The sequence below is a fragment of the Coffea eugenioides genome, chromosome 6 (assembly GCF_003713205.1).
Source record: "Coffea eugenioides isolate CCC68of chromosome 6, Ceug_1.0, whole genome shotgun sequence".
NCBI lineage: Eukaryota > Viridiplantae > Streptophyta > Magnoliopsida > Gentianales > Rubiaceae > Coffea > Coffea eugenioides.
The window spans coordinates 3,477,846-3,501,271 of NC_040040.1; the positions used below are offsets into that span (position 1 = coordinate 3,477,846).

General features: G+C 37.8%; 3 protein-coding genes across 3 annotated transcripts; all 3 read right to left on the reverse strand.

Moving 5' to 3' along the window:
• Positions 1–5,539: 5,539 nt before the first annotated feature.
• LOC113774691 (dof zinc finger protein DOF2.4) lies at positions 5,540–7,503 on the reverse strand. Its single transcript, XM_027319291.1, has 2 exons — positions 7,338–7,503; positions 5,540–7,079 (listed from the first exon to the last, which is right to left on the reverse strand). Exons 1-2 carry the CDS (start codon positions 7,386–7,388, stop codon positions 6,063–6,065), a joined length of 1,068 nt encoding a protein of 355 aa, XP_027175092.1. The 5' UTR covers positions 7,389–7,503; the 3' UTR covers positions 5,540–6,062.
• Positions 7,504–10,145: 2,642 nt separating this feature from the next.
• Positions 10,146–14,213, reverse strand: LOC113776335 (beta-glucuronosyltransferase GlcAT14C). Its single transcript, XM_027321470.1, has 4 exons — positions 13,351–14,213; positions 12,070–12,145; positions 11,840–11,955; positions 10,146–10,703 (listed from the first exon to the last, which is right to left on the reverse strand). The coding sequence occupies exons 1-4, from the start codon at positions 13,886–13,888 to the stop codon at positions 10,189–10,191; spliced, it is 1,245 nt and encodes a 414-aa protein (XP_027177271.1). The 5' UTR covers positions 13,889–14,213; the 3' UTR covers positions 10,146–10,188.
• Positions 14,214–20,021: 5,808 nt separating this feature from the next.
• Positions 20,022–21,011, reverse strand: LOC113775447 (RING-H2 finger protein ATL33). Its single transcript, XM_027320331.1, has one exon. The coding sequence runs from the start codon at positions 20,811–20,813 to the stop codon at positions 20,316–20,318; it is 498 nt and encodes a 165-aa protein (XP_027176132.1). The 5' UTR covers positions 20,814–21,011; the 3' UTR covers positions 20,022–20,315.
• Between the last annotated feature and the right edge of the window lie 2,415 nt (positions 21,012–23,426).

A 23,426-nucleotide genomic window follows, 5' to 3' on the forward strand; every position in this document is an offset into this window, starting at 1 on the left:
GATACATTTTATGTGCATTGTGGAGAATCGAGAGATAATCCACGGGTGAGAAACCAAATCCGGACCGTGTGAGGTTGAAGAGGAGTCTGGTTTGAAGACAAGTGTAGCACTGTTCGTGAGTCGTGGCTTGCAGATTCCAGCTTCTAACTTGGAATCTCTTCAAGTACGTGTGTTACCCAAACTACCGATTGAGGACACAGCCAATGCGTGTGTAATTAATAACAAAATTTAAAAAGGATTAGTATTATTATTTTTATTAAAAAATAATAATTTAAAATAGTTCAACTATTTTAGTATTTTAAAGAGGTGGTATTTTTTCCCTCGGAGAAATGGTAATTAATTCAACAGATGTAGAGAGATTGTCGGGTGGGCAGTTAAATAATGTAATTACCTTTCAAAATAAGGTAGATTAAGCAATACACTAAATGATACAGTTTATTTACACCAAACGGCTTCCTCCCGCTTTATATATACTAAGATGGTTATTAATTCCATGACCCCATCTCACACACGGTTGAGGAGTGTAATTATAATGATTAATGCTCAATGTTTAATCTTCGTTTGTTTATTCTTCCGATCTTAGTTACCTTCTATTCTATTCTACTCTAATGGAGTCAAACTTGAGCCAAATACAGAACTTTGCTGGATTAGTTTTACTGACCTTAGTTCAATTTGAACATCAAGTGGTTCAATCAATGGACTTAGAGTGAACTGTGCCACATGAGGAACGTCACAAAAAAAAAAAAAGCGATAAAAGCTGATACAGAGATTGTACAGCTTCTTTCATCACACACGCCGCACTTGAAAACTCATCTAAAACCTATATTTACTCAGAAAAATTATCTGGGGAAATTTTCAATAAAGAAAAATGTAGAAAAGGCGGGCGATAAAAACTCGAAACCACCCCACCGATTAACGAATAACCCTCATATAGTCCAGACTAACATCCCTGTCTACGGTTTCAAACAAACCCAGAAAAAGAAAAAATTATGCTCATGTATTAGCAGCTGGCAGTGGTGTTTTCATCTTTCTTAATAATCACTCCATGTATCAAACATCCGTCGTCCGTCGGGCGGGTGCGGTGTTTTTATTGGATGGTTTCCACGCAGGTAGCCTGGGCTTGGATTTCCGAGCCGTAATTATTCTACTCTACAGGACGCAACGGTCGCACAAAAGTACATTCATTCCTCCTTCCAAGCGTACAGGAAATACTCCCCCCGATTTTTTTTGGGTCTGGGTGCCGAAACTCGACAGTCTCGGGATCTCTGGCCGGTTGAGGACGTACGGCGTAGAGACCTACTGCTATTGATTACCATCAACCGACCGATAATCAACTACACGATCATTTCCATCACTTTTTTGCCCACAAATGTAATAATATTCTCCGTATAAGTATCTTATTACGAGACATTTATATATAGCAGTGGAATTTAGTGCGACATTGCGAGATCTACTACCCAAGACTGATTTTTTCCTTTGGGTTTTGGAGATTTGGGGATCTCCCCACCCCAAACACCAATTCACTTGACCAAAATTTGGGTGTGACTGGATCGCTTTATTCGTCCAGGGTTATAAGCGGCCAATCAGCCTTGGTTCTCGAAAAAGCATGCACCACCGACCCAATCCAAAGATTCCCTTCCTTCGGGGGATCAAGAATTATGGCTGGAACCTAGAAAAAAATATTAAATAAAAAACCAAAGTACTACAAGTAGAAGCACCACAAACGTTGTACTCTACCGTGTCACATAAATTTTTTTTCCCTTTTTCCCATAGTGTGTGCGCAAGTATATAACCAGTGTTAAGAAATTTAGCTTAATTTTTTCTAGGTAGGAAATCCTGTTTTGTGTGAAAATAACTAATTTCTTACTTATTTTAGTTACTTGAAGTAGTAGTTTAGCAATTTTTCTATTTGTATGAATTAAAAATTAGAAATTATTTCCCATTTTACATAAGTTTAAGAATTAACCGTTATTTCCTATAATTACTTGAAAATTGGCCAAGCAAGGTTACTTATAAATAAGTGAAAGTTGACATACTACGAAGTAGTACATGAAGGGGGCAGCATGTAGCATGATACATGGGGTCAGAGAAGGAGAGTTTTTAGGAGATGAAAGAAATTATATAAAGTTATATTCTTGTGCATGCTTCTGTACATAGAGATAGGTGAATCGTTAAATGTTGTATATTGTTTGTATTTCATGCTTGGGGCTTGGTGTCATTGAACTATTGTATACTTGTTTTCTTAATTAATAGTGTGATTTATTCTACATCTGGATCCAAATAACCAGCCTATAGTATTTTGAACGCAACTTATTCCTGATTTTTGATGTCTTACTTGAGCCATTAATTATCACAACTTCATGCACGCTCGGTTTGTCTTTTTTCATCCTCTAATGCTAGCAATTACTAAGTTAAGTTCACGACAATTTGTCCTTGGAGGAAAAATTTTGAATATGCTAGAAACCAAATTGATCAAGGGACGATCAAGATCTAAATGGGTCGTGTTCTCTTAATGCCAAAACATAATCCTTAGCGATTTTTTCTTTTTTCTTTTTTTTTTATTTTTGCTCAAGGAAGATTCGACACTTTACAACAAGTTAGGCGAATTTTAACCGGGGCAAAATGCTGCAGTGGCCGTCAAACTATTAGGAAATTTAACATTTTGCCTTTCGACTATTGACCGTTAAGTTTTAGTCTTCTAATTAATTAAACCATAAAATTCTAATCCCATTTTGACTACAGCAAAAGATTAAAGAGAAGAAGAATACGCGCACACGATTCACGACCACTAATTCTGATTACCCTATAACAAGGTGAATGACAACAGCACTGAAAATAACGAAAATGGAAAAAAAAAAGAAGGAATAAGACAAGAGTACTAAAAATGATTGATTCGGTATCCTCATCAGCTACAAAGCGAAAATGTCACCAACAACAGAAGCTAAATGGAAAACATTGATCATCTCAGGGAACAGGCCCTTCCCGGTAATCAGGATGATTTATCAGTAATCTTGTGCGTAGAATACGAGAAAGTAAAACGCTGAATAAGACTGTAAAGGCAGGCAACGGTGCACATGCTAAAGTTTATCTTCTTCGACTAACTGTCTAAGAACTGCATAGTATGGAGTGTTGTTTAGAGCTTTTGCCCGTACGGCCGGAGGCCGGCCGATTCTGCAGAGCCTATCGACATAGTTATGTTACAACTTAAAAGAAGTATTAATATTATTGTACGTATTAATTTCTAGTAGCGATTTTGATAAAAGAATGGACCGATGATCACAAGCCCCGGCACTTGCGGTACGAAAAAGCAGGCATGGCAAAGCATAGATGCTGAACTGGACCAAAAGCGGATTAACGCTACGCTACTGGTACTTCAAAATTTTTGGACCAAACAAAAAAAAGATTTCAATGTTGTCAGAGGCATGAATTTATGGATACACAGGAAACAGCGAAGGAAGCCCAGAATCGTTAAAAAGGATCTTCGAATTTATTTAATAAAGTAAAAGACTGGGGACATAGTACACAGAAAGAGAGATTTTGAGTAGTTTCACGCGAGTCCCAATCGCGTGCAGCAAACAAGTAAAAGAACAATTTTTGATTAATAGTAGGCGGACTTCTTCTTCAGCTTTGACTCAAAATGCTGATGGCTCTCCTCTTCTCATGCATTGTTCCTTTCCTTTTTCACGTGATTCTTGGGGAACAGAGGTCGAGACAATTGTAACGTAACTTTGGATTCTGAATCTGAAGCCCCGGGGAAGATTATTAGATTAACAATTAACAACAGCATCGGGAATTGGAAAATGGGAATTTGGAACACAGGACAATGTATATTGTACTATAGAAGGAGGAGGGGCACAGGAAAATTTGCATGGCACTCCCTCGTCAGCGGAGAAGATTTTGGCATCTTTCAAGAACCCGGTGTCGGTTCTGCATTTGTCTTTCTCGGCCTCTCCAACTATCCACGTCATTTTCTACTTTATTCCTTTGCTCATCATTTTTAGTTCGTTGCTTCGATCACTTAAAGAAGCGGGGATCACTCCAACCCGTATTTATTTTGGAATCATTGGTTACACTCATTTTTCTCTCTCTCTTGTTCTTATTAGAAAATTACGTAAAAATATCTGGATTGCTACAAAAGAGACGTACTAGTTTCCAGGTTGATTTCCTCGAGAATAGAAGGGATGGTACGAAAGTGGATAATTTGGATCATCCCCGTTTGTCTGTTAACAATTAGTACTTTGGGACATTTGAGCCACTAAGCCCCCTTACGAACATGGAAAGAATTAGGCAAATGACTCTTTTCAGGGGCGAGATGATGAGTCTGCACCCACCTGACATACTTCATAGGAGAGTAACTTACTCGGAATCCTCCCATGCCAAATGTGGGGATCAACAGCAGCAAAAAAAAAAAAAAAAAAATTATTCCTTGGGATCTCACATTGCCAATGCTCAGAGGTCCAGTAACAACCCTAGCAGCTAAATTATTCAGTCCAATTCCAATGCAAGTTACGACCAAATTGGCGAAAGATCAGGACTTATATGTTCACCACATTCTGGTAATTTAGAAACTTCACCCTTGTTGAGTTTCATGCGTTTGTGCTCAATAAAACTAAGTAGTTCAGATTTCTTTTGACGATAATGACGAGTTAGAAAAGGTCGCTTGCTGTGTGCTTAACAGCCGCTGCGAATTGAAAGCATATGAATGCGTTTTGCTAAATTTCATGAATGCTTCAATAACTTCTTCTTTCTCATTTTTTTGCTGCTAATCTTAAATAATTCCCAGAATTCCAATAACCATGCAACTTTATGACACATACATAGAAGTTATGACAATACTATATCCATGATAAATATCTTTAGAACCCAAGTCAAGGGTCTCTAACGAGTGCTCATCAAGATAGATTTCAAAAGTTCATATTTTGAAAGGATTAATCTTCCCTACACTAATGGTGTATACACTATCAGCGTTAAATGAAAGACAACTATGCAAAATTTGATTTTGAAATTCAACTTTTACACACATATCATGAATCAAATGGTGATAATGTATACACCGTCAGTGTATATAAAATTTACTCATTTTGGAAAAGTAATGTTAATTAGGAAAAACATATAAATGTAAGATTGGGTAGTATCTGTTAATGTCTAAATTCATATGGTAGCTTAGGTGTGATTGAGGTGTACTAAAGATGGACACTCATTAGAAACCAATCATAAAATTGACCAATTATAACTATAACCCCAAATGCTCTTCAATTGAACGTAATTAAACAACCGATTGATAATCTGCAGGTAACCCCATTGGCAGGTAAAGAAGATATCTGATTCAAACACTAGGAAAAACTGATTATATATGCCAACAAAAACGTCTGTGCTCCATTGATTGCATACTATAACTACATAACAATCAGTTAAATATTATTTCTTCTCCAGTGGCACACTTAATGAAATTACGCATGGCTTAAGCCGGCAAGGAACCGGTGTTGGAGAAGAGAAATCAGAAAATTAGCCTATAAAAGAATACTAAAAGCACTAAATATAAATGGCATAAGCTTCATTTGAGTCACATATTTCATCACTGAAAGATTGTTGCTTCGGTTCACCAGACATTTGTTACAACGGACCACTATTTCAGAGGATGCATGAGAACGTACCAAATGATGTTAATAACTTGAAACAGATTCAGGCTTCAGCTCAGCCCTTTGAACTGCTTAGGAAATTAAAGCTTCATTTTCTACCACAAAGCTACATCATCTAAGATTCTTACCCTCTCGAGGTTGTTTAACATAACGAAAGAAAAATAAAAAAACTGAAGTGAAAGAAAGACATAAGACGGAAATGGGTGACTAAACATGAACCTAACAAGCTCTAGGGTTTCTGGTCAATCTGAGAAAGACCTATTCCTTCACGAGTCATAGAACTGAAATCATTCAACCACCCCGCGAAACATGAGTATAGAGGAGTTATGTGGAAGCTTTAATTAGTCACTAAATTCATAGAGCTTCACCATTAGACTGCTCGCTGGTGGGATAACTAATAACTTCACCATGTACTTCTACATGCTATAAGGGATTTGTAGTAGAAGAAGAGCTAAAACTAGCAAGATCTGTTGTCCAAGCCGCAGCAGTACCGTTCCACTGATCATGATTTCCCGGAATCCCCATAAGTTGCGTTGACAAGTTCAACTCTTGATGATTATCTTCCATCTTAACTGAAGCTTGCTGAGTCAGAATGGAAGATGAAAGTTTAGGCCTCACATGGTGATGGCTCGTTTCACCTACAAATCCGGAGGGCTCGACGCTACTTGCTTGAAGTTGGCTGTACAATCCGGGTGGGGATGCTTCCAACCCTCCCAAGAAAGGGAACTGCTGGGCTTGCTGCAACCGCCACTGCTCAATGCCGCCACCTGGTAGAAGGGAAGCCACTCCACCACCAAGTCCACAGCTAAGCAGATTATTAGGGTTTATATGAAAGTTCATCTCGCTTGTCCCCAGCAATGGAGCTGAATTATTTGCGCCGTAGTTCAAGCTAATGTCTCCAGCAGGGCTGTAGTGATCACTGAGTTGGCTCAACGGAGATAAAAACCGCATAGGTGGAATTTGAGGTGTGAGGCCTAACACATTAGCAGATGGGGTACTGTTAGAGGAAACAGTGCCCGTGGAACTTGAGGTGGTTTGGCGATCAGCACTGCTGACAGGAGATTTTGAACTAGTTGCTTTAGTTCGTTTGTTCCTCCTACATCCACCTCCAACAGGAACGTTTCGAAGAGCTCCTCCTCTAGTCCAGTATCTTCTGCAGGTCTTGCAAAAGTGCCTAGGCTGTGTGAGACTGTAGTTGTTGAAGTAGCAAAACTTGGTGTTTGATGATTCGCATCGGGGGCACTTTAGGGCTGCCTCTGGCATATGTATGTTAGCTAACCGGGCTCGTTCTGCCATGGAGCCGGGCCTAATAGAGACCGCACCCGGCCCACCTCCTGCATGAGGCTGAGCAGGTGGGAAAGAAGGCACTGGCTGTTGCTGCGCTGGTGGTTGAAGCGGAGGATGGTTTCCACTGCTATTCCCGGCTTGATGGTTGGATGGCTACAAGTACAACACAACCTCAAGATTTAAGAAACGAAAATTTAATAGCAGAAAATGATATACCGCCACCACTTATAATTAATCTGGTGTGTATATTCAAAAAAAAAAAAAAAAAAGATGTGCAAAAACTAAAGAAGACGAAGACGTAATTAAAGAAAAAAGTGATGGGAATATTTTTATCTTTTGAACAAGCTGCTTTTTTGGCAAAGAAGCGGCCATGGATTGAAAGCATAGTAACACTTGAAGAAAAACCCATACCTGTTGCCAGTTGGCTGGATCAAGATAAGCTGGAATGGAAGAAAAAACCATGGTTCTAATTTGATCTTTCTTTCTCTTTTTGTAAAGGTTGATGTGTTTTTTGGAGCTCTCTAGTGGAGAATCGCATCAGCTAAGGGTTTGCTAGGAGAGAGATAGAGAGAGGGAAATAAAGGGGGAGGAATGAGAATAATGAGCTAAAAATAAAGGATAGGGCTTTATGGTGTGTATTTATACACAATCATGCATATGCTCTTTATCATATTGTTAACAATATTGATCGAGTCCTTGTTTGTCCTCACCCTGTCATAGTCTTTTGTTTTACTACTACTTTTTAGTGTTTCGAGAGGGCCATGTCTCCTTTCTTAACCTTTAAGCTTCTTGTTTATGCTGTCTTGCGGTGCTTAACTAAGACTACATATATATTACACTAGTGGCTGTGCTCCTGCATGGGAAAAGTAGTGACTGTTCATTCTTTATTTTTAAGAGAAAGAAGTGGGAGGATATTTCTATTTGGGAGCTGTGGCTGCTACTGGAGGGGCCGATCGAGACAGAGTTGATCAGTCGAGACTTGAGAGTTGATAGTGCTCTCTCCTCCCACGTTAAGATTTCGATTCCATGTCCATTAAGCAAACTAACCCCCCCTATATATGGTAACCCCCTTAACTGAGATAGATATTATTATTATAACAATAGAAATAATTTTGCTTTTCTAAGGGAAAGGTCAGTCTTCTTGGGGTTGCATTCGGCCTTGCGTTGTTTGTGATGGCTACAACTCGAACTTTTGCCTGCTCATCTAGTAGTTTCTTCTTCACTTGTGTTTTTCTTCTTCCTTCCTCCCTTTCAATTCGCTGATTCATTCATTGGCATGGAAACGGGATGTGCCCCAAATTCTGTATCATGAGCAAATTCACATAAAGATCCTAACAAAGTAACAAGCACAACCAGGAGTGAGGTTCTACTATTAACTCAGAAAATCAGGCAGGAGCAGCGGAAGATGTTGAAATTTTGTAAATCAAGGATCAAGGCTTCAAAATTATGTGAGCCGGAAGTTTGATTATATGCATAAACTAAACTAACGGATGATGCAGAAGGAAAAAAAATAAAGGAACTTTGTAGAGTCCAAAGCACGTCAAAAAGGTTCAAACAACTTGAAGTTTAAGTCCTCCGGAAAGGGGAAAACAACGAAACCAACCTGTGAACCCTCCTCCATTCTTCTTTGCTATTTCAGCCTAATCTTTGCTTATTTGGCCTTCATTGGAACCTAATTAGTGGTAGATGATTTTCAGACCAATTAATTTTAGAATTGATTCAAATAAACGCCTTCAGAAAATAACTTTTTCTCGCATTGCCCCTTGAATATTTAATTTAACAAATTCACCCTCTATGTTATTACAGTTTTATCAGTCAATTATAATTGGGTTGGGCTTGCTAATTTCCGGTTGGGCTGAACTTGTCATGTGCAATGGGCATAGTGTTGTAAACTATATAAAATTTCACAAGAAAGCTTTGAATGAACTTTTGAACTAATAAAATAAGTCAAGATGAACTTCAGGATAAAAGTTTTTGAACGGAACATAAAATACATTGTGCTTAACCATCACATTTTTCCAATATATTTTTCAGTGTTAATAGAAATACAAAAAATAGGAATTATACACTAATATTTATTTAAATAAATTTCAATTGTAATAATACAAAGCTGTACGTGAGGGGAGGGATGGGTTGGGTGGTATGGGGGGAGGGAGTGCAAGCAAGAGATCTCGGGTTTGAGTCCTCCTGCTAACACTAAAAAAAAAAAAAGATAATACAAAGCTGTACAACATTAGAACTTTTAGTAATATAAAAAATAATTAGATTGTTTTACAAATTTTTTTCATCAAGAATAAGTAATTAAAACGTTTGGTAGCTAAGAACTTCAAGGCTAATTTGGTCATTTTATGAAACCATGTACTTTTCCATATTACCGATTCAACCAAATATTGAGATTTCAAATCCAATTCTACAAGGGGGGTAGATTGGTTTAATTAAAAATTCAGGGAGGCAATGTGAAAATAGGGAATTTTGAAAGGGATTGTTGGAATTAACCCTTCTTTTTAGGAATATTTGAGGTGTACTAAAAGTTACAAACATATTCTGTGGAGGGCAAAAAACTATACATTTGTTCTGAAAATCACCTAATAGTTTTTCTTGATAAATAAAACATTGCTTTGGTCCTTAAAGTTTAATCATCAATATGTGTTCACAGTGCTCTACTATCGGACATTCCAAAATGAATTACAATTCCAACATGTTTTGTATGTCCAACTGGCCCTCTCCGCTGCCACATCTTCATGGTCCATGTTCATTGCGGCCTAGTCCACAGCCCATACCGAGTCCAGCCTCCGACTCTAACATCCGAAATTCTGGATTTTAGACCGTAATGATTCAAGAGTTTGTTTAATTGGAGGTCAAATTTATTTCTGAAAATTTACATTCTTCGTTTTATTTTCTGTGAAACCACAAATTTTCTTTACTTTTCTTTGTATACCTGAAAATATGTCATCTTCAGCACTGTTACGGGCTGCACCCTCTTTCTTTTCCTTGAATTCAAACAAATTGATCTGAAAGAAAGGAGCCCATTTCATCTGTCTGGAGTTTCTTGTAGTATTACGACACACGCTTTTGTCCTTGAACTTTCCAATTTGGAGATGCGTTGTTTCCCTTTTTCACCTTCACCAGGATGATACTTCCGGGTCCCTATCATGCGCTCGTGCTATATGCAGCTTCAAGCGATCATCAAAATTGCAGGGTAGTAGTGCTGTGGATTTGAATAATGAAGAAACAACTCCTACGCTAAATGAATTTCTAAATATCATTTACACTGTCTTGACCTGAAATTTTCAGAATCAAGGAGATTCAGTACAAGTTTCTCCAATCTTTTTGAACTTCCAGATGGTTTAATCACACCTGGATCACCAAAAACTTTACATGGATCTTTGTCAGAACCAGAAGTTCCTACGCACCAGCCCCCGGGTGTCAATTGGCCATTGGATCTCCTGAGAATATCGGTATCGATTTTGTCCAGAACCCGGTCATCCTTGCCAAATCCGTGAGCAAATACCGCACCACTTTGGACCATGTCATCAAAATGTTCCAGCGTTAAATTCATGGGATTTTGCTTTTGAGGGTCCTCCCATCTGATATAATGCAGGTCATGGTTCACAGTTGTATTCTGAAAATCTTTATGATTACAAAGCAGAGTGTGGAAGTAGCCCTCTGGGGACAACAGGAAATTTGTGTAGTACATGAGCAGCGTGCGGGGGAGATTATCCCACCCCCAAATGCAAAACTCAAGAAATGATCTAGTAAGCACCACTGATGAAGATCCTGAGATCAGATAAAGGTGAAAAAGGGGGTGAAAACTTGGGTGAACTTAGAACTGTTCTAAATTTAGGTCGTGACTACAGTTAGACAAGCCATTTATCCGGTCTTTTCTATTCGACATTAAAAAGTAAAATCTGAAATTGAAGTCTGCACTTGCTAGCTTTTTGAACAATGAAAATAACAAAGGCTACAAAGACTCGACAAGTAGCAAGATGAGCACTGCAGATTAGCTCCGCAATCAACTAACGATATGAAAGTAAATTCTCTTTGCTGTCCCTATACTCTAACACAAAAGAAGAACTACTTTTCCAACCTCAAACCAGTCACCATAAACCTCCCATATTGGATGAATACGAGGTCACTATTGCTTCTTGGACTTTCTACACATTTCATGCACGTCAAAATGTTTAATTAGGAAAAAAACTATTTAATTAGGACATGTATGATTTTTAGCAGGAGCTGATGAGAAAATATATACATTACGAGCATGTTTGCATGTGTGTGTGTGTGTGTGTGAGAGAGAGAGAGAGAGAGACCGACCGAGAGAGAGAGAGATTAACGCAAAAAGACAGTCCCAGCCAAGCTGTGGTAAATGTGAAAAAAAATATGTCTATGGCTATATATTAAATCCGTAACCTTTAAGCCAAGCCAGCAGAATTCCAATCCATGGCGCACCCCTAGCTAGTGGTTTACTCTTGGACCTTGTTACAACCTCAACTAGTTTGTAAGCATGTCAAGTGATGATTCATAGTCTATGTACTTCCCACCCTGAGGAAAAAATTGAATCTGCAAATTGGCAAAAGATTCTACGTAGCGTTAACACCCCAACCCCCCCTTCCCCCCAACAAAAAAAAGGAAAAAAGGAAAGGGGAAGAAGAAGAGGAAAATCTTTACCTTGATGTATATAATAGATAAATAATGGTTAATTACCAATTTTATATTGTCTACTGGTTAAAGAGAGTTAGTTCTCTATGTAAAGATAAAGACCTTAACCCAGGCAATTACAGTGACCACAATAGCAAACACATTAGCATTACTAAGAGGGCGTAAATCATCTAAGAAAGACAAATTCTCATAAGATTCAATTTTTTAATGAATAGGATAAACAACCAGGATCAGAAGTAGTTCCAAAGACGAACCCATAAATATCTTGAAAGAAGCAGGCACTGATCGCTTTTCCTTGGCCCAAAATACACCAGATCTCTTAGAATGATATAAGCCTGGATCTATAATTATAGGTCTCACTCTCTGGAACCTGCAAGTGCATACAATATATGTTTTAGAATATTTCAACTGCCAAGACAACAAGGAGCACTTTCAAAAGAAAATGGTATTCCAGGAGACAAGTAAGAAGTCCAGGGTAGCTCACTCTTTCCAACCAAGATCACTTGTGTGCTCAACAAAATTCAGGTCCCTGGGCAAGAATGAGAAGATGTGCAGGATATCTGCACCAAGATAAGCGTGTTTTGCTTAACATGAATATCAAAGGCAAAATCCTTCCACATCTTTTATCCACAAATAGCTCATAATCACGCCAATGGGAATGAGGTAACTCATGAACTCAAGGAAAATATACAGGTCATATCTGATAAAAATAATGTTCATCCATTTTTCAAGTGTTTCATCATTGTTTGTTGCAAAAAAGAAGCAATAAATGCACAATAAAATCGTACTTCCACGGCAATAGTTTTGACATCCTCCAATACAAAGTAAACAGTTTAAAATCTCATAAGAAATGAAAAAATTAGTAATAACAAGTGCTCTGTTATTCTGTCCGCATGTTTATCAGTGCAAAACCACAAACCCTTACGTTCCCCTTGATGTTGTTAGACATGCATTTGAAGACTTATAAGTTAATTGAATTTTCCCCCTTATTTTCTACATTGAGAAAATAATGAAGAGTAATATGACTCAGTATTACACTGTCAGCTCCTAAATCAAGATAATACGAACAAGTGTGAATGGATGGATTCAATCTCTCTTACCCTCAGTTGTCCTCCAACATGATCAGGACCTCACAGTCCTATCATTTATAAGGAAATAGGGATACATTTAACTTCCCTTAAATCACTTACACAATCCTAATGAAGCAAAGGAAATGAAACTACACGAAAATCGGCACTAGCACCATATATGTGCTTGCATTTGTGTGATCCGCAAGAGTAAGAATGGCCACAGTCATATTTAACTCACACTAATTTCAGTCTGGTAATCAACTTATACCAAATCAGGATGAACAGGAATTGAAGCCTAGTCAGTCAAAGCAACGTAAGAATTTGTCTCGGAAAAGAACAAATCAACTAGTAGCTATCTGCTTTTCAATACTGATGCGACCCTTTTGACTATATGCTTCACTCCAAATTTCAAAATCCCAAATCTCTATGTAATCAGCGGAATGTCACATTTGCAACCCTTTAGTCGTATAAATAGCTTAAACACAAGAGTCATATCGAGATCAAACAAGTTAAGCGTGTATCCATCTCCCACATATCTTTGACTTCAGCAAATTTATTGATCTTAATCCAATATGCTACTGATTAAATAGAGACTTTACAGAATTAATAGTTTAAGAAGTCTGTAGTAAGCAACAGAACAAAATGTCGGAAGGTCAATGAACAACATATATTGTAGAGATAAAAAGAACACAAACCATCTTGGGGGGTTAGAGGATAATCAGAGGCACAAAGATTGATAAACCAGTCCCAGTTCTGAGCCTGCTTCAACAAAATGGCAACGGCGTGAAGAGTTGAAGCAATCATGGTAGGCCCTTTGGAAGTGACCAAATCAGCCTTCCCTATCACCACCACATTCCTAAACTTCCTGATGACCACCTGGGATTTGGCAAATTTTGCGAGCTCCAATCTGTCAGCATCGGATGCTTCCAAATCGAGATGCAACACATAGTAGTTCCGGGGATGATACACAGCCTGAAGCAGCCGTCTAAGACTGCCTACCTCGGCTTTGGTGCCGGAAAGTAAGTAGGCAAATCGAGGAAGCTCAGGTAATGCATCTAACTTTAAAGCTTCGCCAAAATCCGGGGCAAGTGAACCCGATAATTGGTCAGCTGGAGATGATGAAGAATGGGATGAAATTAGCTTGACTACTAGCAGCAGAGCCAAAAGGGATACGAGAATCAAAGGAATTGAGCATTTTCTGTGGGTTCGTTTGGTAAATGGATTTTCTTTCATTTGTCCCTTCTCCTAAGGTAATAATAGAGGATTTTTGTATTACGGAGAACGTAACGAGGGAAGTAAAGTTTAATGAAGAATTCAGACTGTGGGCTGTGGTGGGTGGGGTGCTGGTGGTGGCCGTAGACTTTACCCAATACTGCATTGAATTTGAAGGAGCGAGTTTGGTGTTTGATTGTTGACGTAGCTTAGGCTTAAAGGGAAACCTTCAAAACCCAACAATAGGCTTAAAGGGGTGTGTGTGTGTGTGTGTGGGACACTGGGATCGGTTCGGAGGTTGATTTGAATTTGGACAAGAAAGTGGAAGGAAAGAGATTCTGTTGTGTCGGAGGAACGGACTCTGAATTGTCGGCGGTATTCAGGCTCTAAACCCCGATCCGACCCGGTTTGTACAGAAACCCTTTTTTGCTTTTTTTTTTTGGTCGTTTATTTATGGGAGTAATTTGCTGTGAGGGAAAAAGTCACGTGGTTTTTTCCTGAACATATGTTTGGCTAGAGAAAATAAAAAGTTAGTGACAGTTATTACAATTTTTGCGCCTAATCACCATTTCTCCTTAAAATCTTTGTTTGGATTGCATTTTTTTGGATTTGTATAGAAAAATTATTGTAACAATTTGATATATATAAGATAAAAAAATGATTGAAAAATATATTTACTAAAAACGAGAAAACTTGCTGTTCAAACAAGGCTGTGCAGGACACAGAATGCATGCAGCAGGTAGGTGTGAAAAACATAACTAATTTTCCCTCATTTTTTCATACCCTTCCTTTCAACCAAACACTATCTGGTAGACGGAACCATTGTGGATGAGCATGACTGCGGTATGAAAAAATTCATTGGGTTTGTTTGGATTGAGGTGATTTCAAATAAAATAATTTGCTTTATATATTTTATATATTTTTTTATTTTTTAATCATTTTTTAATCATTTATACATTACATTACAAAAAGTGTTATAGTAATTATTTCAAAAAAATTCAAAGTATTTTTATATGAAATATGGCCGATGTATCTTGAACTGATTTCTTACCCTCCCTTTCGTTCCCGACGTCAGGGGGGAAAAAAAATTGAGCTGATATTAGATCCGTTGGGCACAATTTGCAATGGATGTATTTTGGAATTGGACTGGACACAAACACGCCAGTCACATTTATCGTCCAACGTTTCATTCGAATCAAACGAAGGCAAACATAGCCTGAATACTACTCTTTCTTATCCATTGTAGGTGGGCCAGTAATCGGTGAATCAACTTCAAAACCATTTTCTGGCCTGCTTTTAAGAGGGATGAACTGAAGGACATTTTACTTTCGTTACTGTTTGCACAGTTTTTTTTTTTGGCTGGGATTAAGGTACATGCAAAAGAAAGAACGGGCCTTAAAATGGCCGTTTTTTCATGTTTGGTAACTTAAATCTAAATTGCATCTGATAAACTCCACTTCCCTCATAGCTAGAGGGTAAAAAAAAAAAATTACTTGAAAAAAGTGCCTTCCAAAACAACTTAGGATCCTTGTCCGGCGAGTTCAAGTCAACTGCTAGTGGTTTACTTTGAATTCTGGAAGAACCTAACTCCAAGATTAGAGTCATTAGACGACGGAGAAAGAATTCAACTGAGGGTCTGTTTGTTTCAGTGTAAAATATTTTCCCACAAAAGATTTTCAAATTAAGTTGAAAAATACTACCACTCCATCACCGCCTCCGTCAGTGGCCACCTCAACCCTCTCTTTCAACAAAATGTCTTTATTCTTCCCCCAAACGCATAACCCATCCCACCCTTTTCCTTCGCTTCTAATGATGAAAGCCAGAGGCGGATAATGACTATTTCCAAGTCTTCAACTTCTCCTGTGTATATTTAAATATTCAACTCTAGAATTGGCTAAATCCCGAAAAAACTCGTCTGCCCCTCTCTTATGTTCTCTTTTGTGCTTAAATAATTGTCAAGCCACCAGAAGTGAGGTGGTGAAGCAAGAGAGGTTGGCAATCGAGGGAATAGTTGCCTTGAGATCCAAGGCTCCAAACAGAGAAGAAAGAGAAGAAATGATTGTTTTGAAACATGAGGCTGCCAAGTAGGGATAAATTTTTTGTAAACTATTTTCCGGACTAACCCAAACACGAGAAAATTGATGGATAAGCAAATATTTTCTCGAAAATGACTTCCACAGAAAATATTTTACCCCCAACCAAACGGATCCTAAAGCCATAATAATTTCAGACTTAAATTCTACACAATGCAAGTCCTAGTTCATGGCAAGTAAATGCCTCTAGATTGACTTAATTGAAGTTTAAAAAGGACCCAGAAAAATCCAGCCGACGTCGTTTTTTTTTTTTTTTTTTTAAGGAATCCAACCGACATCTAACCCCAAAAGTCCAGCTCTCAGATCTGAGCGCAGCCGATCTTATAAAGTACTCTAAGACCCTGATTACGTGATGAACATTTAGGGTTAATTCCACTTTGTCCCCCCAAACTTTGGACGATAATCCACTTAAATCCCTGAACTTCAAAATGGGACACTTAAGTCCCTAAACTTATAAATACCTCCCACTTAAGGAAAATTGTTAACAAATCCTGAATGCCGTTGGTGGTCGAAGTGTCCCATTTTATAAGGGTTTAGGGATTTAAGTGTCCCATTTTATAAGTTCAGGGACTTAAGTGGGAGGTATTTATAAGTTTAGGGACTTAAGTGTCCCATTTTGAAGTTCAGGGATTTAAGTGGATTATCGTCCAAAGTTTGGGGGGACAAAGTGGAATTAACCCGAAGATTTATTCAAGAGGTTGTGATGGCTTCTACTTAGCGGCTGTAGCTGTTTAGTTTTCTGCACCAATAAGGTTTTTACTATAAATAACACCACCAACCACCCTCTACCTCTTTTACCAACCGAAGCCCCTTCTTTGAGAAAAAAAAAAAAAGAGTTTTTATCAGTTTACCTCCTTAAATTATGCTCCAACTATTAGTTTAGTCCATAACATTAATTTTTAGTCACTTAAGTCCATCTGTTAAGTCAAAGTAGATAATTGATCAGTAACCCATTTAAAAATTACCCTGCTAACTAACTAAAGTTTGATGAAAACTTTTATGACAAAAATATCCTCCCCTTGTGCTTTAAGTATAAAACAAGGATTAGAAGGCCTTTCTCTCCTCTATTTTCTTAAATTGTTCACAAAATTTTTTATTTTGTGCAATACCTTGTCAAGGTTGCTCCTGTGAAGCCTACTACTGCTGCTGCCGGCGAGAAGAAGCTGAAGAAGGCTGTTGCTCCAGAGAAAGAGGCGGCGGGTACCAAGAGGAGGAGAACTGCTAATGTGGAGAAGAAGAAGCTGAAGGTGGTTGCTGCAGTGGTTGCTCCAGAGAAAGTCAAGTCGCCAGCGAAGAAGCTTAAGAAATGAGTTGCGTGAATTGGGCTCTGGAGGGATTAAGGAGTAAATGTGTAAATTCATAGATGGTTGGGGGTTTGGGAGGAAATTCGTTGAGTGTGTTTGGATTGTAAGTTATTTGAGATATTTTTACTGTAACTCTTTTTGTGATGTGATGTATGTGAGATAAAAAGGTAATTGGAAAGATAAAAAGATGTATTGGAAATTGTAATGAAATTTTGCAAATATATTTAGGCAAATAACTTACAATCCAAACACACTTGTTATTTCTTATTTTAGCGTTATGTTTTACCATTTAGGTTGTGGTTGGACTTCTTAGTAGGTTATGCAATCAAGGGCAATTTGACTCAGAAATTATCAGTTTATCTTGTGTTTTGGTTGAAATTTGCGTGATTGACTATAATGTTTGTGATTTTGTTAATCTTAACATCTTGTTTAAGATATTGTGCGCTGCACAGAAGTCCAACATTTTTCTTGTCTGTTTCGTTCCACCGGTTGCACTCCCGGATACAGTTCTCATATCTGCAAGAAGTGACGGTTTATAAGCTAAAAATGCAGGTCCTATGACGTCGGTGCCGCTATAGCAACTTCTAGATGTAAACAAGTAAGACTGTACCAGTGATTAGGCTATGTGGTGTAAATTTTACTTCACTTGGGAAGCCAACCAGAATAAGAACCCCATTAGTCTTCAACAGGGAAAGGTACGGATCAAATGGAATATCTCCAGAAGCTGTATCAATAATGAAGTGCAATGATATGGGGTGATGGTGGTAAAGAATCAGCATCTTTATTGCTTTAGTTGAAACAAAATGAACCCAAAAGCCTGTACATCACAGGCTGATGGTTGCTTACCCTCATCTGCAATTCATCAGGTGAGACAACCTAATTGTCCGCTCCAAGAAGAATTACTGCTGCTTCTTTCTTGGATATACTTGTGCTCCACACCGTGACTTTCAATCCAAAAGCCTTTCCAAATTTCACTGCCAAGTGTCCTAGACCACCTAGCCCAATAACGCCTAACGATTTTCCAGGTTGGTTCATGTTGTGTCGCATCATTGGCGAGAAGACAGTTATCTCAGATCAAAGCAAAGGTGCTATCGTTTCTTTTTGGGGTTTATATGAGGGAGAATGGAGAGAGTTTGGGTTGATAATGACGAAGAAGAAATTAGAAAAGTGGTTTTCATTTTTTTGTTTTGTCGTCCGGCCACTTCATAAAGGGCATTTTTGAGAATGAAATTTATTTTTTAGGGTTTTATGGACATATTTGTCCATTTATAATTAAGTTGGATCTAAACATGCCTTTTTACATGAATTATAAAATGTCATCTCATTTGACCGTTAGTCCAAGGACTTAAGTGACTAAGAGTTAACGTTAGGGACTAAACTGATAGTTGAGGTATAGTTTAAGGGGATAAACTAATAAAAACCCAAAAAAAATTGCTTATCGGTTGTTGTTGTTCTGCTTAGAACAAAAATACAAATGTTAAATAAAATAATAATAAAAATATAATAATGCATAAGTGCGGTGAAGTGAGGTATAGATATCTTTTTTTTTTAAGGTAATTTAAACTTTCATGACAGAATTAATTCCGATGCAGCAGAATCTCCAACTTGTCACTCTCCGGAACAAAAACCCAATCACACTTACTATCACTTATACAATCAAGCAATGATAGCTCCACTAACACCCATTTTTTCTTGCCAAGCTATGAGATAGAAAAATAAAGAAATAGATGTTTTACTCTTATTACTCATATAACTCTCAAAGCGTACATAAGTAGTAGTAGCATCAGCAGCTTTTTTTCTAGTCAGGATTCACACATTGTAGTATGCTGTCTATTTCCTGCAACACTCGTGATAAAAACTAGTCAAAAGTTATAAGTTATAATAATATGCTAGAAAAATAAAGGAGTTTTTTTTTTTTTTTTTTTAACAGAGTGGGTGTCCGGGTCAATCCTTACGGGGCCCAACTAATCCCACACCGGTCCGGAAGGAGAGGCCCCTTCCCCCCGAATACGGTAACCACTGGGACTCGATCCCTGGTGGGGGAGCTGGACAACGAATTCCAAGAGGCTGTCGTGACCAAACGAACTGCCCAGGAGGGGCAAATAAAGGAGTTATTAGCTAATTAAATTTATTTAAATTAGAATTATAAAGTTACGAAAACCTTTAATCTCTAATAGAAAAGTTGATTAATCAAATGTAATCAATTGCCACTAACTCCAAAAAAATCGTTACCAATTTTTTGTCTCTTATAATATTTGCATTTAATTAAAAATTGAGTATTTTTTTTAAAATGCCACAACAGTTATCAATTATCATCGCTCTTCCGCTTCTCTCACGCAAATTGGCACGCAACTTTCCTGGGTATGATTCGGTAAAACATTTTACAAGATACTAAAAAAAAAAAAAAAGAAGATCAACGAGATCATGTCATTGGATTTGCTATGTTAAAATGCTTCCCATCATAGTCTCATTAGTCATAATAACTATCATCTCCCAAAAAATTAAACAGCATTCGTTGAGTAACAAAAATATTAGACCCAAAGGTATCCTCGAATTGAATAAGAAGAAGATGATAGATATAATTCTATACCAACTCTGACTCTTTTCGAATTTACAATCGAAACTGAGATGCATGCACGTAACCAGTAGCACAATCTGTTTCACCCAATTAATTAGCAATAAGAGTACCAATTATGCAGCGGGTAAAAAAAACATTCTTGAATATTTCGCCATTTTCTTTCAAAACTCCTTTCGACGTACTCAATTAATCGTACCCTCACATTAACTGCTTTAATTGAAATTATGTTGTAACACTCTGTAAACCTTTTGGTGTCCCAGGAAATTAATTTACATGGGGAACATTGATCGCGGTCCAGAGATTCAGAATCAGAGGGAAAGAAAACAGGAACGTTGGCCTGGATAGACAGGAAAAACTAATATGTAAACTAGAAAAACTAAAACACTAATATATATACTAGTACTAACACAGAGTACTAAGGGGACAAAGAAAAAAACTGTTTTGTTTTCCTTTTTTGGGTGGATTATATACAGTTAAACTAAAGAAGCAGCATCAGGCAGACCTTGGCGGAAATCATCATCCGGTTGTGGTGGTGGTGGTGGTGGCTTGGGACGTTGTTTGGAACGGATAGTGGGAACGGAAGCTCGACAAACAGGACAATTGGAATGAGAAGACAGCCATTTATCGATACAGGTCAGGTGAAAAGAATGTTTACAATCGTCGAGCCGTCTCACATAGTCTCCCTCCGCAAACCCCGCTAAACAAACCGGGCACTCGACGCCGTACTCTTTCTCATGATCCGCCTCCTCGTCTTTTCTATACTTGACACCACCGCTGCTGCAAACATCCTCCACCGCCTGTTTATTAGCTTCTTTGCTGCTGCTGCTGCTGCTGCTCAATTCATGATGACGCTGCCGATGAGGTCTTCTGAGGGGGATGCGGGGGCAGTTCATGGCAAAAAAGAAAGCGTAGATCAAAGCAGGGATGGCTATAAGCACTAGAAGAGAGAGGATAGCTGTGAGAGGAGACATGTGGGAGCTGACGGTGTGAGTGTGATTGAGGCGGAGGTGCGCCGACCAAACAAGGCAGCTGGCAGCGGTGGTACTGCTACAGCTGCAGTTTGTGCTGTTTCTGTTTGGTTAGCGATGACGACCGTGCTGCCCTTGTTGCACCTCTCGTCTCGTCATGATAAGGCGAAGCGAAGCCATCGACTTTTCTTTTTCTTTTTTCCCTTCTTTTTTTCTTTGGGGTGATTATTAGTGCTGTGACAGACAGCAGTAGTATTATATACAGGCTGCGAATGATTAATTTTAATTTAGCTGAATTGTTTAGATTTTAATCACTGAGGCAAAACTCAATGTCCACAAAAAAAAAAAAAAAAGACTAAGGCCTTGTTTGGACAGCCATTTTCCGCCTAAAAATTGCATCGTTTTCCGTGATCACATTTTCCTATTATCTTTTTTCCTCACATACATCATATCGCTAGAGTAATTTTTCTACAAAAAATCCTAGAAAATGCAATTCAAACACATAGTAAATTATTCTTTGAATTATAGACTGGAGATTCAAATTTACTTACTGTGAAAAAAATCTAAATAAGGTGTCAGAGCACCTCAATATAGTCAGGATTTTATACTTATTAATCCTTTATACATAGTCTCTTTATTCTCGCCTAACTCTGTAGATTAGAATAGATTATGTTATAAAAATAGAATCGTCTCCTGCAAAAAAAATAAAAAAGAATTGTTTAGGTTCGAGAAATTGTGATGGGCTGCAGCCTGTTGTAGACGTGAAACTAGTGGTCCCAAGACATAAGCTACAGGACAGATATTGATTACTATTAATTTATGATAGGAGGCAGGAGGAGTATCATCACAGTTTTGTAGCATGATTTTTAATTATCGAGACGGTCTTCAGCCTCACTGCGTAGTGCGTGGTGTGGGGTGAGATGGCTGCTTTCCATCTACTCCCTATTTTGTGTGGTTCAAAAATCGTCCAGATCAACTCCAAAAAAAAATAATACGTATTGATAATAATAATAATAATAATAATGATGATGATAATACGTATTGATCAGCTGCCGTATGGAGTATTTCTCGTGTCAACTTCTGGATCCTGTACATTTAACTCGCACTTGAGTTATGGCAGGATTTTGGAAAAGGGCAATGTTATTAACACTTCATTTCTTATTTAATTAATGACACCCAAATTTTCAACATGCTTTTGTGAAATATACAATACAAAGAACATGATGTGCCATTAATAATGTCCTTTATGAAATTATAAGTAGTAAAGGTAAGCTATGAGCTCTAAGTGATTGTTGTTCATCCTCCCCCCAAAAGTAATTCCCCTTCTTATCCGTTAAAGTGAGCTCATTTACTACAAGTATAAATACTAGTTACTATATTGTTGAATGATTACTTAGGATTTGCTCTCCTTTGCGTTTATTTTTAAATTAAGCTAGCAATTACATATTTTTGTCAGAAAAAAAAGTCCTCTCAAAATCTTAATATGACATTGGTGTAGATATTTTTTGAATATGAACAAAGAAGAGAGGACAGGCTCGTGGCTTGTCATTACGCATATAAAAAGATACGAGACATTGTTCGACTAATAAAGATAAAATTTTAAATTCATCAAAGAATATCTCTAGCTCATCGTTTATTGATTATTCTATGTAATCTTTTTTTTTTTTTGAAATTAACTTCTGCAGAATCTAAAACAAACGAGCTTTTAGTTGGAAACTCAAAATCTCCGTCATTATTTTCTAGCGGAACGGTCATAATGCATGGTATTTTTGCAAATATACAGAAAGTGACGTGGAAAGCAGGATCGCAGTATCTTTGTGTAAGAAAGGATCCACCGTTGATTAGGATAATATGAAACTCATTTTTCAAAACACAACTCGTTTTCCATGTGTTTTACTAAGTTTAACCACTGTCCGCCCTCTCTCTCTCTCTCTCTCGCTCGCTGGCTCTTCAAATTTTTGTTTCATCTGATTTTGACCCGGTAACAACCACCGATGTGCAGAAATGCCTTTTCCACTTATTCCCTCACTTTTTGGAGGCTAAGTTTGGGCCCCTTTCATTGGCCCAATTTTTGTTCATCTAAGGCCTAGTTGTTCAACGTAACAGCATACTAACCTGTAATAACTTATTATTTTATTTTTTATTTGTAACACAAAATATTATTTGCACTCTTTTTTTTTTTTTTTTTATTTGCACTCTTGCCATCTGTTTTACTAGTACATGCTAGTATCCACGTTCGACTTTGTTTGTCCCTATTCGGCTGTTGCAATAGTTATAGGACAATGTGTATGCGTGTTTCACACGTAGCCCACAGTTCACACACAGCGTGCGGCCATGTTTGGATAGCAATTTTACAAAGAAAAATTACTATGTTTTCTGTAAACATATTTTTCAATATTTTTTATTTTACACGTATCAAATCGCAATAGTAATTTTTTTTTAAAAAATCCAGAAAAATACAATTCAACCTTCAAGCCAACTGAAAAATAAAATAATATCCGTGTTAGTATAAAAGTTGACGTGAGGTACTCACATAGTATGCTGGCCGGACGTGAGGAGGTGCAAAAATCATGAACTGACTATAATTAAGCAGGAGGAGGGAGGAATGGTAGCATA